This window comes from Scyliorhinus torazame, chromosome 6, assembly GCF_047496885.1.
Source record: "Scyliorhinus torazame isolate Kashiwa2021f chromosome 6, sScyTor2.1, whole genome shotgun sequence".
In the NCBI taxonomy this organism is placed as follows: domain Eukaryota; kingdom Metazoa; phylum Chordata; class Chondrichthyes; order Carcharhiniformes; family Scyliorhinidae; genus Scyliorhinus; species Scyliorhinus torazame.
The window spans coordinates 147,494,798-147,509,164 of record NC_092712.1 but is presented as its reverse complement, the minus strand read 5'-3'; the positions used below and the strand labels follow the sequence as shown (position 1 = coordinate 147,509,164).

Sequence of the window (14,367 nt, the reverse complement as noted above, 5' to 3'; positions counted from 1 at the left end):
TTTCCACTTGAAGTCTGCCAACTGCAACCTTTTTTATTTTTGGAGACTTTTTTCTGCTCCTCTTCTTTCTTAACTGGGGCCTCTCCCTGTCCCCTTCCCCTGCCCCCTGCCTAGAATACTTCTCTACAATAGCACTCTGCTCTGGGTCACATGATCCAGGTTTTTGGACCATTTTTCTTTATGTATTGGTGCACTGGCCCTCTCCTCAGCCTGAAGACTGATGAAAATTTCAAATTGCAATGCCTGCTACTGGCTGTGAAATTCTCAAGGTCTGCTGGGATTTGGAGTTCCTGCCCACCAACTCCCACAATGTGGAAAGTCTAAATTTCATAACAATCTGAGTCACAGACATATTTATTTGACGAGTTTGGGTACTTTTATTGTTAAACATTTCACACAGTCTTATAACAAATTACAAATTAATGCAGCACCTACTTCTGCATATTTCCATTCTATTTGTTTACTCCCTACATTTCCAAGTCTTCGCTAACAAGGGGGTCGACCCAGAGACCTGGGTGTGCTAGTGCATGAGTCGCAAAAAGTTGGTTTTCAGGTGCAACAGGTGATTAAGAAGGCAAATGGAATTTTGTCCTTCATTGCTAGAGGGATGGGGTTTAAGACTAGGGAGGTTCTGCTGCAATTGTATAAGGTGTTAGTGAGGCCACACCTGGAGTATTGTGTTTAGTTTTGGTCTCCTTACTTGAGAAAGGATGTACTGGCACTGGAGGGTGTGCAGAGGAGATTCACTAGGTTAATCCCAGAGCTGAAGGGGTTGGATTACGAGGAGAGGTTGAGTAGACTGGGACTGTACTCGTTGGAATTTAGAAGGATGAGGGGGGATCTTATAGAAACATATAAGATTATGAAGGGAATAGATAGGATAGATGCGGGCAGCTTGTTTCCACTCGCGGGTGAAAGCAGAACTAGGGGGCATAGCCTCAAAATAAGGGGAAGTAGATTTAGGACTGAGTTTAGGAGGAACTTGTTCACCCAAAGGGTTGTGAATCTATGGAATTCCTTGCCCAGTGAAGCAGTAGAGGCTCCTTCATTAATTGTTTTTAAGATAAAGATAGATAGCTTTTTGAAGAATAAAGGGATTAAGGGGTATGGTGTTTGGGCTGGAAAGTGGAGCTGAGTCCACAAAAGATCAGTCATGATCTCATTAAATGGTGGAGCAGGCTCGAGGGGCCAGATGGCCTACTCTTGCTCCTAGTTCTTATGTTCTTATGTGAGGGATCAACATTCTTATGAGACACTGCAGGGGCTTATTGTACCTTCCATAATGAGGAAGAGAAAATGGAGGGCATTGTTATAACTTCCTCAATGACTCATCTCCAGGCCTGTAGTTTTCATTACTTCCTTTCTAACACTAGCAATTGATGTTTTGTTTGTGTTAGTTGTTCGGCTTTAATTAGCCTATCCTAGCATCCAGCATGACCTGTTTTGAGAATTTATTTTAAGGACATTCTTAGGACTTTTTTCCTATAGGCTCTCGGTGAGTTTTGCTATTGTTGGGCACCACATTTGGTTAACAGGTTGAAACAACTACACAATAATAGATTTTGGGCTAAAAGCTTGGTGAGATTCATGTTCAAATATTGGGGTTGAATTTGTGATCTGGCTGTGCCTGTTCCCATTGAGGCAGGCAGCAGGCAAACTTGTGTTGCCTTATCATTTTCATGATTTTCATAGAATTTAGAATTTACAGTGCAGACGGAGGCCATTTGGCCCATCGTGTCTGCACCGGCTCTTGGAAAGAGCACCCTACCCAAGGTCAACACCTCCACCCTATCCCCATAACCCAGTAACCCCACCCAACACTAAGGGCAATTTTTAGGTAGGTGACCTCCCGCAATATGGTCCTAAGGGCCCAGTACCTATGGCAAAAGAAGTTTAATGCTCTCCCACAAGAAGTCAATACATCTTCAAAGGACAGTGCATACCTATCGCATCATCTATCTCTCACTATAGTCAATGAAGCACATCCGCTTCACTCATCTATCATCAACCTCTAGCACTCGGGACTCATGCCCAACTTTCAGATGTTCATCTTCATTCTCGCATGCCCTCTAAATATGACTCAACTGTCATTGTCTCCACATACCTCCAGCTATTCAGCTATGGCAGACGCATCACTCAAACACAACCACTGACAATCTATTCTGCCCTCTCTCTTGCAGACAAACTTGCCCAGAATAGGAAAAAGCAATACTGAAAGAGTGGAGGTTAGACACATCTTCATCCTTTGAACATGATGGAGAAGATGATGAAATGCATCATGGAGTCAGTTGTGTCAGAACTGGTGGCATCCACCATCTCTGAGATAATTCAGGATGTCAGTATGCGATTGCTCTATCACACTTATCAACTCCATCATCTTCAACTCATTATCTGTCAAGGAATGCATGCTTCAGGTGGTATGTCTATGCCCCTCTTTACTTTCTGCTCCTCTTTGTCCCCTCATCTCAATACTCCCATTAATATAGGCAAGAATTGCCACATACCCAGCCACAACAACTACAGGTGCAAGAGAGCAATACTACACCAGAAATGAAGAGTAATTGATCAGACACTCTCAGCTCAGATGCTAACACTACACTTAGAGATTAGCATAGAGTGTGATCAGGTTGAGTCACAAGGGGGCTACAGCCAGAGCAGGTGGAAAGGATAGTAGTCCCTGGTATCATTGGAGGGAGAGATTGAAGATTACTCAAATGAGGACTTCAATAGGAGAATGCTGATAGGGTGCACACCGAGATACTTGGCGCATTGGTAGGCCTACCAGAAAACTTCCTGTCACTGTCAAGGAACATGAAGGAGACTGTATTCTATGTGGCAGGATGTATTGAACAGAGCTTGAAGCTAGCATGAAAGTGGTGGCCACATCCATCAAATCCATTTGTGATGTAGTGTACAGTGGCCAATGTCTCAGTTTCCATGGCAGCACAGACAGAGCCACCCAAAATCTCAGTGCTGCAGTGGAAGCTCAGATTTGGGTTATGAGGTCCATGCTTTGCATCAAGGCTGCGGATTTCAGTGTGAAAGGGACATGCAAGCTCTCACAGCAGGTAAGCAATCTGTCCTCCAAACAATAACTATTACAGGTTCTTGACATGCCTTCCTGGGGGAATGATAGTGACACTGCAGAGCATGAACCTGCTGTCCTGTCTCAGGATAACAGCATTCATGCCACCACTATTTTACCACTGTCAGTGCCCTTGCTGTTACCTCTCAGCCAGCCAGTCCAGACTGCTGTTATCCAAGCTATGGTGATGCAGTCTGAAGTTAAAAACTCACCACTATTCTTAGAATTCCCCCTATACCAAGAAAGGGTCGATATTCTAAATGATGAACAGGAATTCTCACTCCCCGACTCCGATGCAGGCTTCAGTGGGTGCTATTCAGGTCAAACTATATTTTCAAGTTATCCCCCGGTATAACCCATACCTTCACCGAAGAATTTGACCTACTTACCCCTCAGTAGCATTGATATCCTGGGTCCTGCGTTGCTAAGTAAGTAAAGTAGGCTAATAACCACTGTTTCAGGTTAAAACTTTTAAGTTATTTTATTATTATATCTTTTTTCTTATTAAAAGATACAATCACTGTCTTTACAGGAAAGTAAAAAGATCTTGCTTATCTAGTTTTTATGACTTTATTGTAAAGTAACTCTTATTTTCTTTGATTGTAAAAAGTATCTTTGATCTAAACATTCTAATGCAACATAGATCTGATTACATTGTGTCCTTTGTGATGTTCAAAATGCTTTGACTTCAAGATGTGTTACTTTTGGTTTGGTTCATGTCATTTCTATCGTTTTATTTTCCAATTGTGTCCTCGGCTCATAATTTTGACTTTGATTTTGGCTTTGAATTATGTTTCTCGTAGACTGATAGTCTCCAGTTTTCTTTAATTTACCTGGTATTAGCAAAATTTCACACTTAGAATTGTCACCAAATTCAACTGAACCTCACCCATGCTTTTCCAGATGCTTACTAAGATAGTTACTTTCAATGAAGGTGTGAGCCATTGTTTTTGGCTTCATTAAAAATCTTGTTTGTCTTGTTTGCTAAGCCTGCTTGACCAAGGATATCTGCATTTTACAATTCTGCTCTTTGCAGCTGCTGTAAACCTTTTGTGGGATCTTTCCCTGTATCCTCTCATGTTTCTCTCAGACCAGATATTGCCAGGCTTCCATGTTTCAAATGACACATCTTTCCATATTATCAATTACAAGTCTGATGCCTGGCCCTCAAGGTCCAGAACTCCTCAAGCGTTTCTGCACTGTTCCTCCCAGTAGAAATCAGCAGCGTTTAACCAACCGTGCTGTAGCCACTGAGGTAGTATGGTATAAGGAGCACTCGGACAGACAAAGTCACCCACAACAGCCACTAAGACAATGCATGGGATGACTAGTGCATTTTTGATAATGGAAGGGACGTGTTTTTGGATGCTTTGGAAAGAATATTGTTGGTGGCTCTTATTGTAGAATTTTGTCCAAGGTGTTGCTGTAATGGTGCATCCCAGATGGATGGTCCAGCAAACAAGGTAACATACTTTTGGGTGCTTCAGTACATGTCGAGCCATTTTACTCCTCTAGGGCTTGAGTATCATGCAGCCCAACTTCCAATCCTTAATCTGTAAAGAGGGAAAGCACATTGAACAAACAAAGGTTAGGTTTACAGTCAAGAGCTGTAATCGAGACCTAGTTACTGTTTGTAGACTATGAATGTGCTATTACCATTGGAATATGATAGCCACGAAAATCTAACTTCCTTTCTCACAGAACATTTTTCAAATTGTTTTTCATTTCAGTTTTCCATTCTACTGAAAGAGCAAGAATTCATGAATTATCTGAAGCCGAGGATAAATCAATTTGAAGATAAACCTTATGTCACCTATTACGCGTTAAAATACCTGTTTTACAATATTGATAAGATGTCTGTGCTTCGAGAGGTAAGAAAATATACAATAGACTATTCCCCTAAAATTGAAACAGAAAATGTTTGAAATACTCAGCAGGCTAGGCAGCATCTGTGGAGAAAAACAGAGTTAGCGTCTCAGGTTGATGAGTATTTCCAGCATTTTCTCTTTTTATTTCAATTTCCAGTATCTGCAATGAATTGCCCCAAAATGTTTTACAAAATGAAAACTTAAATTTTACTGGACAGTTATTACATCTTCTCTCCAAACAGCACTAACATTCTAATCTAGTTTAATATGAAAGACACAGACAGTAGGATTTTTGTGACAAATGCTAATGGCATTAAGGGAAATGGGGATAATGTAGGAAAGTGGCATTTGAGGCAGATGATCAGCTATGATCTGATTGGCAGGCTTGACAGGCTGAATGCCCTATTCCTATGTTCATAGAATCCATGCAGAAGGAGACCATTCCTTTGGCTCATTGAGTCTGCACCGACCTTCTGAAAGTCCACTCCCCCGCCCTATCCCCATAATCCCGCAACCTAACCTATACATGAGCGGCACGGTGGCACAGTGGTTAGCACTGCTGCCTCAGCTCCAGGGACCCGGGTTCAATTCCAGCCTCGGGTGACTGCCTGTGAGGTGTTTGCGCATTCTTCCTGCGTCTGCGTGGGTTTCCTCCGGGTGCTTCCGTTTCTTCCCACAGTCCAAAGATGCGCGGGTTAGGTGAATTTGCCATGATCAATTGGCCCTTAGTGTCCAAAAGGTTAGGTTTGGTGGGGTTACTGGGGTAAGGTGATTCGGTGGGGCCCTAACCCTAAGTAGGGTACCCTTTCAGAGGGTCATTGCAGACACGATGGGTTGAATGGCCACCTTCTGCACTGTAGTGATTCAATGATTTTATTCTATGATTCTACATCCCTGGATTGGCAATGTAGCATGGCCAATCCACCTAACCTTTGGACTGTGGGAGGAAACCGGAGCACCCGGAGAAAATTCACGCAGACACGGGGAGAACAGGAAATCTCCACACACACAATCACCCAAGGCTGGAATCGAACCCAGGTCTCCGGCACGGTGAGGCAGCAGTGCTAACCACCATGCCACCCTATGACACTAAAAAAGTTCCAAACAAGCAAGTGCAGGATTTAGTCCAGCAGTTCGAAGCACATTGTCCCAAAATTTGCGAAATATGTACCACCTGTATTTTTGCTGCTATGGGTGCTGTTTTTGGTCCAAAATGACATTATATCTGATCCACTGAATACGCCTGCTGCTAGTTATACAGTCACAATATTGGTGAGGGGGATAGTTCAGGCATTGGGACCATGCAATGGAAGTTGGCATGTAATGCTGATTTTACTGTAGCAGTGACCTTTCAATCTCACTGCTCCAGCTAGCCCCAACACTTAATTTTGTGCAGCTGACCATGTATTCAGCAGCAGGAAGGTTCTCCAACTTTGTACCTGTGAATGCAACACCAATTCACCTCTGGTACAGGCGGCAGCAGTCTGGGCTGGCTAGCTAAGAGGCAACATTAAGGGCACCGATGGAATGGCAATAGTACGCCAAGATTGATTCATGGCAATCATTACTTCCATATTGGAAACCTACCTGTGCAAAACTAGGCACAGATTTGGTGTTGGACTCTTACATGCTCCTTGATAGCGACCACAGGCTCTCTGGCAGGCCTTCCATTGCACCAAGCATTTTTGTGTGCATATCCATCTTTTCCTGCACAACACCAAATCAAAGTCATCATCTAAGGACCATGGAGCAGAACCCATGTGTGATCTCACAGTTGGTGACTAGGTAACTATGCTATCCTTAGCCCTTGCCCTGGCTGGAGGCCACTTATGCCCAGTGTCCCACTGCATGTAGTCCTGCCACTAAGGTAACCTCTAAAGCATGTACAATGCTTGTCTCTTGGATTGGATTTATTTATTGTCACATGTACTGAGGTACAGTGAAAAGTATTTTTCTGTGAGCAGCTCAAACAGATAATTTAGTACATGAAAATAAAAGAAAAGAAAAGATGGAGGTGGAACCAAATTTTGCCATGCAATCGTGTGTGTACAGGGAGGATAGTAGGGGGCTGAGTACGCAGCCTTGCGGGGCCCCGGTATTGAGGACTATTGTGGAGGAGGTGTTGTTTATTCTTACTGATTGTGGTCTGTGGGTCAGAAAATCGAGGATCCAGAGTGAGGAACCAAGTCCTAGGTTTTAGAGCTTTGCCATGAGCTTGGCTGGGATTATGGTGTTGAAGGTGGACCTGTGGTCAAGAAATAGGAGTCTGATGTAGCAGTCCTTGTTGTCGAGATGCTCTAAGTATGGGTAGAGGGCCAGGGAGATGGCGTCTGCTGTGGATCGGTTGCGGTGGTATGCGAATTACAGTGGATCTCGGCGTTCTGGGAGTATGGAGTTGATGCGCTTCATGACCAACCTTTCAAAGCACTTCATTACAATTGATGTCAGGGTCTCCAGACGGTAGTCATTGAGGCAAGTTGCCTGGTTCCTCTTTGGCACCGATATGATGGTTGTCTTCTTGAAGCTGGTGGGGACCTCGGAGCAGAGTAGGGACAGGTTAAAGATGTCCGCGAAAACATCTGCCAGTTGGTCCACGCAGGCTCTGAGTGCACAATCAGGGATCCCGTCCGGTACCGTCGCCTTCCAAGGGTTCATTTTCAGGAAGGCCGATCTGACTTTGGAAGCTGTGACGGTGGGTTCTGGGCTGCTGGGGCACTCGACAGCGGATTGATGGTTTCCTGCTCGAACCGAGCATAGAATGCATTGAGCCTGCTTTTGCCGTAAATACTGCTCGGCTTCACTTTGTAGCCCGTTATGTTGTTTCGGCCTTGCCATAACCGCCGAGAGTATGCAATGTTAGTCTGTGACTTTAGCTTGTTCTGATATTCTCTCTTGGCATCTCAGATGGATTTGTGGAGGTCGTACCTGGATTTCTTGAATAGGTCAGAGTTGCCTGACTTGAACGCCTCAGACCTGTCCTTCAGTCGGGAGTCAATCCCCCAATTAAGCCATGGTTTCCGGTTTAGGGAACGCACGTATTGGTTTTTTTTGGCACGCAGTCATCCACCCATTTGCTGATGAAGTCTGTGATGGTGGTGGCATACTCATTTAGGTTGGTCATTGAGTTCTTAAATATGGACCAGTCCACTGTCTCTAAGCAGTCTCTTCTGTTTCATCGGACCAGCACTGCACGACCTTCTTAGCCGGATTCTCCGACTGAAGTTTCTGCTTGTATGCCGGGAGAAGGAACACCATCTTATGGTCTGATTTCCCAAAGTGCAGTCGTGGGATGGAATGGTAGGCGCTCTTGATTGTTGAGTAGCAGTGGTCAAGAGTGTTGTCGCCCTTGGTGGGACAGGAGATGTGCTGGTGGAATTTTGGCAGTACACTCTTGAGGTCGGCCTTGTTGACGTCCCCAGCCACGATGAACAAGGCCTTCGGGAGTTCTGTTTCGTTCTTGTTTATAAGTGCGTACAGTTCATCCAGCGCCTTCTTCACTTCTGCCTGGGGTGGGATGTAGACTGCTGTGATAATGGCTGGGTTGGGTCCTGTGTTCTGTTTCCTCCTTGGTCGCTCCTGGGATCCGGCTTGGAGTAGGCCCGGTCGAGCCTCTAAGTGGATTCTTCTTTTCTCCATCTTCAGGTAAGTTGTTGGGCGGGCCTGTCCAGGTCAGGTCGCTGGGCTGGACTCTCTGAGTCGGGCTGGGTCTCGTTGTCGGGGGCCGGGTCGGGTGCTCCGATGACTGGGACGGAAGGTCCGGCGTCTGGCGTCAGTATCTAGGCCGAGTCGGACGCTCCGAGGTCTGGGTCGGGTCCAAATCGAGGTCGGAGCCACATTTCTGGTGTGGGCCTCATCAGCTTCCAGATTGGGTCAGGTCATCAGGAATGCAGCCAGGTCAGGTTGAGTCAGGTCAAAAGTTCTCCTCCACGGGCCTCGGAGGATCTTTAAACCTGCAAGGGAAGATAAAAGAGAAACGTTGGTGATAATGTTAGTGTTAGAATTAAATTAGATTAGTACGATTATAAGAGATGTAAAAAAAGGATCTGTTTGGGAGAGCTCGCAGAGAGTCACCACACTCCGGCGCCATCTTGCATATCTGAGGTGGTGGCTGCAAGTATAAGAGTGAGTGATGGTTTTTAATCTTCATTTCTGTCTTCCCACTCTTACATCACTTGCTCTTCCAATACTGCTTGGCTAGGTGGCAGTTCTTTGGTATCTAAAGGAGAGGGATACAAGGGCAAGGTTGTTGTGAGAGAAGGTGGGCAAAGCAAGAGGTGCATGTTTGCCCATCTGCAGCTTGTACACCAGAGGAAATTGTTGGATGAGGGGTAAAGAGGGATTTGAGAAACAGATTTGGGTCTGACATAGAACTCAGAACAAAGAGCATAGAACAGTACAGCACAGTTACAGGCCCTTCAGCCCACGATGTTGTGCTGACCATTTATCCTAATCTAAGATCAACCTAATCTACACCCCTTCAATTTACTGCTGTCCATGTACCTGTCTAAGAGTCGCTTAAATGTCCCTAATGACTCAGACTCCACCACCTCTGATGGCAGTGCATTCCACACACCCACCACTCTCTGTGTAAAGGACCGACCTCCGACATCTCCCCTATACCTTCCTCCAATCACCTTAAAATTATGTCCCCCGCGTGACAGCCATTTCCACCCTGGGGAAAAGTCTCTGGCTATCCACTCTATCCATGCCTCTCATCACCTTGTACACCTCTTATCAAGTCACCTCACTTTGTTCTTCGCTCCAGTGAGAAAAGCCCTAGCTCCCTCAACCTTTCTTCATAAGACATGCCCTCCATTCCAGGCAGAATCCTGGTAAATCTCCTCTGTACCCTCTCCAAGGCATCCACATCCTTCCTATAATGAGGCAACCAGAACTAGACACAATATTCCAAGTGTGGTCTAACTAGGGTTTTATAAAGCTGCAGCAAAACCTCGCGGCTCTTAAATTCAATCCCCATGTTAATGAAATCCAACACACCATTCGCCTGCTTAACAACCCTATCAACCTGGGTGGCAACTTTGAGGGATCTATGTACGTGGATCCCAAGATCCCTCTGTTCCTCCACGCTTCCAAGAATCCTGCCTTTAACCCTGTATTTAGCATTCAAATTCGACCTTCCAAAATTAATCACTTCACATTTATCAAGGTTGAACTCTATCTGCCACTTCTCAGCCCAGCTCTGCATACTGTCAATGTCCTGTTGTAACCTGCAACAACCTTCAACACTATCTACAACTCCCCCAACCTTCGTGTCATCGGCGAACTTACTAACCCACCCTTCCACTTCCTCATCCATTTATAAAAACCACAAAGAGCAGAGGTCACAAAACAGATCCTTACGGGACACCACTGGTCACCGACCTCCAAGCGGAATACTTTCCATCCACTACCACTCGCTGTCTTCTTTCGGCCAGCCAATTCTGTATGCAGACAGCCAAATGTCCCTGTATCCCATGCCCTCTAACTTTCTGAATGAGCCTACCATGGGGAACATTATCAAATGCCTTACTGAAATCCATATACACCATATCCACTGCCCGACCTTCATCAATGTGTCTCGTTACATCCTCAAAGAATTCAATGAGGCTTGTGAGGCATGACCTGCCCCTCACAAAGCCATGCTGACTATCTTTAATCAAACTATATTTTTCTAAATAATTATAAATCCTATCTCTCAGAATCCTTTCCAATATTTTGCTCACCACAGACGTAAGACTGATGGGTCTGTAATTCCCAGGAATTTCCCTATTCCTTTTCTTGAAGAGGGGAACAACATTTGCCTCGCTCCAATCATCCGGTACTACTCCAATGGAGAGTGAGGACGCAAAGATCATCGCCAACGGCGCAGCAATCTCCTCTCTCGCTTCCCGTAGTAACCTGAGGTATATTCTGTCAGGCCCAGGGGCCATATCTATCCTGATGCTTGTCAAAATTTCCAGCACATCCTCCTTCTTAATATCAACCTGTCCGAGTCTACTAACCTGGATCACACTGTTCTCATGAGCAACAAGGTCCTTCTCTCTAGTGAATACTGAAGCAAAATATTCATTTATGGCCTACCCCATCTCCTCAGACTCTAGGCACAAGTTCCCCCCACTATCCCTGATCGGCCCTACTCTCACTCTGATCATCCTCTTATTTCTCACATAAGTGTAGAACGCCTTGGGGTTTTCCCTAATCCTTTCCGCCAGGGTTTTTTCATGCCCCCTTCTAGCTCTCCTCAGTCCATTTTTGAGTTCCTTCCTGGCTACCTTGTAACCCTCAAGAGCCGAGTCAGATCCTTGCTTCCTCAACCTTACTTAAGCTTCCTTCTTCCTCTTGACTCGAAGCTCCACTTCTCTTGTCATCCAAGGCTCCTTCACCTTACCATTCCTTCCTCGTCTCAGTGGGATAAAAATATCCAGCTCTCATAGCAAGTGCTCCTTAAACAACCCCCTCATTACTGTTGCTCATTTCCCCAAGAACAACTGTTCCCACTTTATGCTCCTCAGCTCCTGTCTAACAGCAGAATAATTTCCCCTCCCCCAATTAAATACCTTCCCATACTGTCTGTTCCTCTCCCTCTCCATGACTATGGTAAAGGTCAAGGAGTTGTGGTCACTGTCACCGAAATGCTCTCCCACCGAGTCATCTGACACCTGCCCTGGTTCGTTGCCGAGCACAATTCTAATATGGCCTCCCCCCTAGTCGGCCTATCTTCATATTGAGTCAGGAATCCTTCCTGTACATACCTGACAAAATCTGCTCGATCCAAACCATTTGCACTAAGGAGGTTCTAGTCAATATTAGGGAAGTTGAAGTCACCCATGACAACAACTCTGTTACTTCTGCACTTTTCCAAGATCTGCCGCGCAATCTGTTCCTCTATCTCTCTGCTGCTATTGGGGGATTTATAGAAAATTCCCAATCTTGTTTCTGACTTCCACCCATACTGACTCAGGAGTCAAATCCTCCTCAACTACCTGCTTTTCTGCAGCTGTGGTGCACTCCCTAATTAAAAGTGCCAGTCCCCCTCCTCTTTTACCTCCCTCCCTATTCTTCTTAAAACATCGAAATCCTGAACATCTACAACCATTCCTGCCCCTGTGAAATCCATGTCTCCGTAATGGCCACAACCTCGTAGTTCCAAGTACTGATCCATGCTCTCAGTTCATCTACCTTATTCTTGATACTCCTTGCGTTGAAACAGACACACTTTAACCCATTCCACTGAGTGCAACTTTGCCCTATCAACTGTCTATCCTTCCTCACAGACTTGCTGCATACTATTTCTGCCTGTTCAACAGCTACCCTATCCTCTGATCCATAGCTCTGGTTCTCATCCCCCTGCCAAACTAGTTTAAACCCTCCCGAAGAGCTCTAACAAACTTCCCACCCAGGATATTGGTGCCCCTCCAGTTTAGGTGCAATCCGTCCTTCATGTACAGGTCCCATCTTCCCCAGAAGATGTCCCAATGATCCACATATCTGAAGCCTTCCCTCCTGCATAAGTCCTGTAGCCACGTGTTCAGCTGCACTCGCTCTCTGTTCCTTGCCTCACTTGCATGTGGCACCATGACTTCTGGTTGCTCACCTTCCCCCTTAAAAATCCTGTAGACTCGATCCAAGGCATCCCTGGCGCCCGGGAGGCAACATACCTTCCAGGAGTCTCGTTCGCGACCACAGAATCTCCTATCCATTCCCCTAACCATTGAGTCTCCTATCACTATTGCTTTTCTATTCTCCCCCCTTCCCTTCTGAGCCACAGAGCCAGGCTCAGTGCCAGAGACCTAGCTGCTAGGGCCTTTTCCCGGTAGGTCATCCCCCCCAACAGCATCCAAAATGGTATATCCATATCATTATTTTCTATACTTTCAGCCCTGTTACTAGTCAAGGTCTAATTCGTGGCATCTCCAATGATTGTGAGCATAGTCGTCTCTATCAGAGTCAGGGCATGCAACTGGGCCTATCCCCACTGGTTAGGTGCTCATGTCTGGAGTTTTGTTCCTTCGTGTCCTGTAATAAAGTGGGAAGTGCGTCAGTGAGTGCGATGCAATGTGTTTGAGTGATGCGCCTGTCATAATTGAATATCTGGCAGCCTTTGCAAGCTGTGAGGTGCAGATGTTCAGATTGGAGGAGTGCTAAGTGTGTGAGGCTGAGGTGAAGCTAGGAATATGAGGTGTGAGTTGAAATTGATGGGAGGTTATTAATTGGTAAGTGATGGAAGATGTGAGGCTGATATGGCAGCTCTCAGAGATATTTCCTGCTGGCGAGCAGGGGGAGTGCCAGAGTACCATTCTGCTCTGTTCCCGGCCACCAGGGGATTTATAGTGCCTTGCGAGACGCCACGAGGTGCTGTGATACATGGTCCATGTTTGTGTGGACCAGTACTAAACTATGCCCGGCTGTTGACTCCGGGGCACCAGGTGAATCTGGCGCCTGGGTATTAAAATGAGCCAGGAGGCTGATTTAAATATGCAGATCTGGATCTCGCCCAGCGAGGAGGGGGTGAGATCTGGATTGTGCCGGGCGGAGCACTCGGGTGACACACGGCCTGGCACCCGCGTGGACTCCGATTTGGGGCTCTCGCACGATTCACCACAATGGGGTTACTGAATTGCACCCTAAATCTCCTGGCAAGGGCCGGGAGGCTATCCAGCTGTGGAAACCATGCCATATCTTCCAACCCCAATCTCATCGGTTATGTATCCAGGGGTTGAGCTCCATATTGCGTGGCAGGGTGGGTTTGATTGCACATGTCCTGCTGTCATATCTGGGTGCCTTACTTAAAAGGCGCTCGACATCACTGAGCCACTGTTGAAGAAAGAAGATGGACCTCCTGAAAAATGAAGATGGATCTCCAGGAACACGCCGAGGCTGGCGAATGGACCTCCTCAATGGCACTGAAGCTGGAAGGTCCACCTGATAGATTTCTTCTTTTTTCATAAATTTAGAGTACCCATTTATATTTTTCCAATTAAGGGACAATTTAGCGTGGCCAATCCACCTAACCTGCACATCTTTGGGTTGTGGGGGTGAGGCTCACGCAGACACGGGGAGAATGTGCACACAGACTGTGACCCAAGGCCGGGAGCGAACCCAGATCCCCAGCTCCATAGGCAGCAGTGCTAACCACTGCGCCACTGTGCCACCCTAATTTGCTTGTTGGTTAATTCGCTTTTTTGGCATAAAAAATGAGTATAAAGAAACAGTTACTGAAACTTTGTGTCATTAAGAGGTTATGATGTTTCACTCTGTAACAAAACATAGAACTGAGTAAAGATTGGCTCCGGTATCAATCTTAACCAATTGTCTTTCTGGGATGTAACATTCTCCTTCAGTGTTGCAAAGACAAGAAAAGAAGGAAATTAGCAGCAGTCCCAAGCTTCAATCCTTTATGAAAAGCTGGGCAAA

At 45.8% G+C, this 14,367-nt stretch overlaps 1 protein-coding gene across 1 annotated transcript in view; it reads left to right on the top strand.

Moving 5' to 3' along the window:
- The window catches only part of LOC140425056 (ATP-binding cassette sub-family A member 13-like), a 505,398-nt gene that overhangs the window by 130,580 nt on the left and 360,451 nt on the right, over positions 1-14,367 (top strand). The window contains exon 9 of the mRNA XM_072508872.1: positions 4,816-4,956. Coding sequence (XP_072364973.1) covers positions 4,816-4,956 — 141 coding nt within the window. The remainder of the gene's footprint in view (positions 1-4,815; positions 4,957-14,367) is intronic.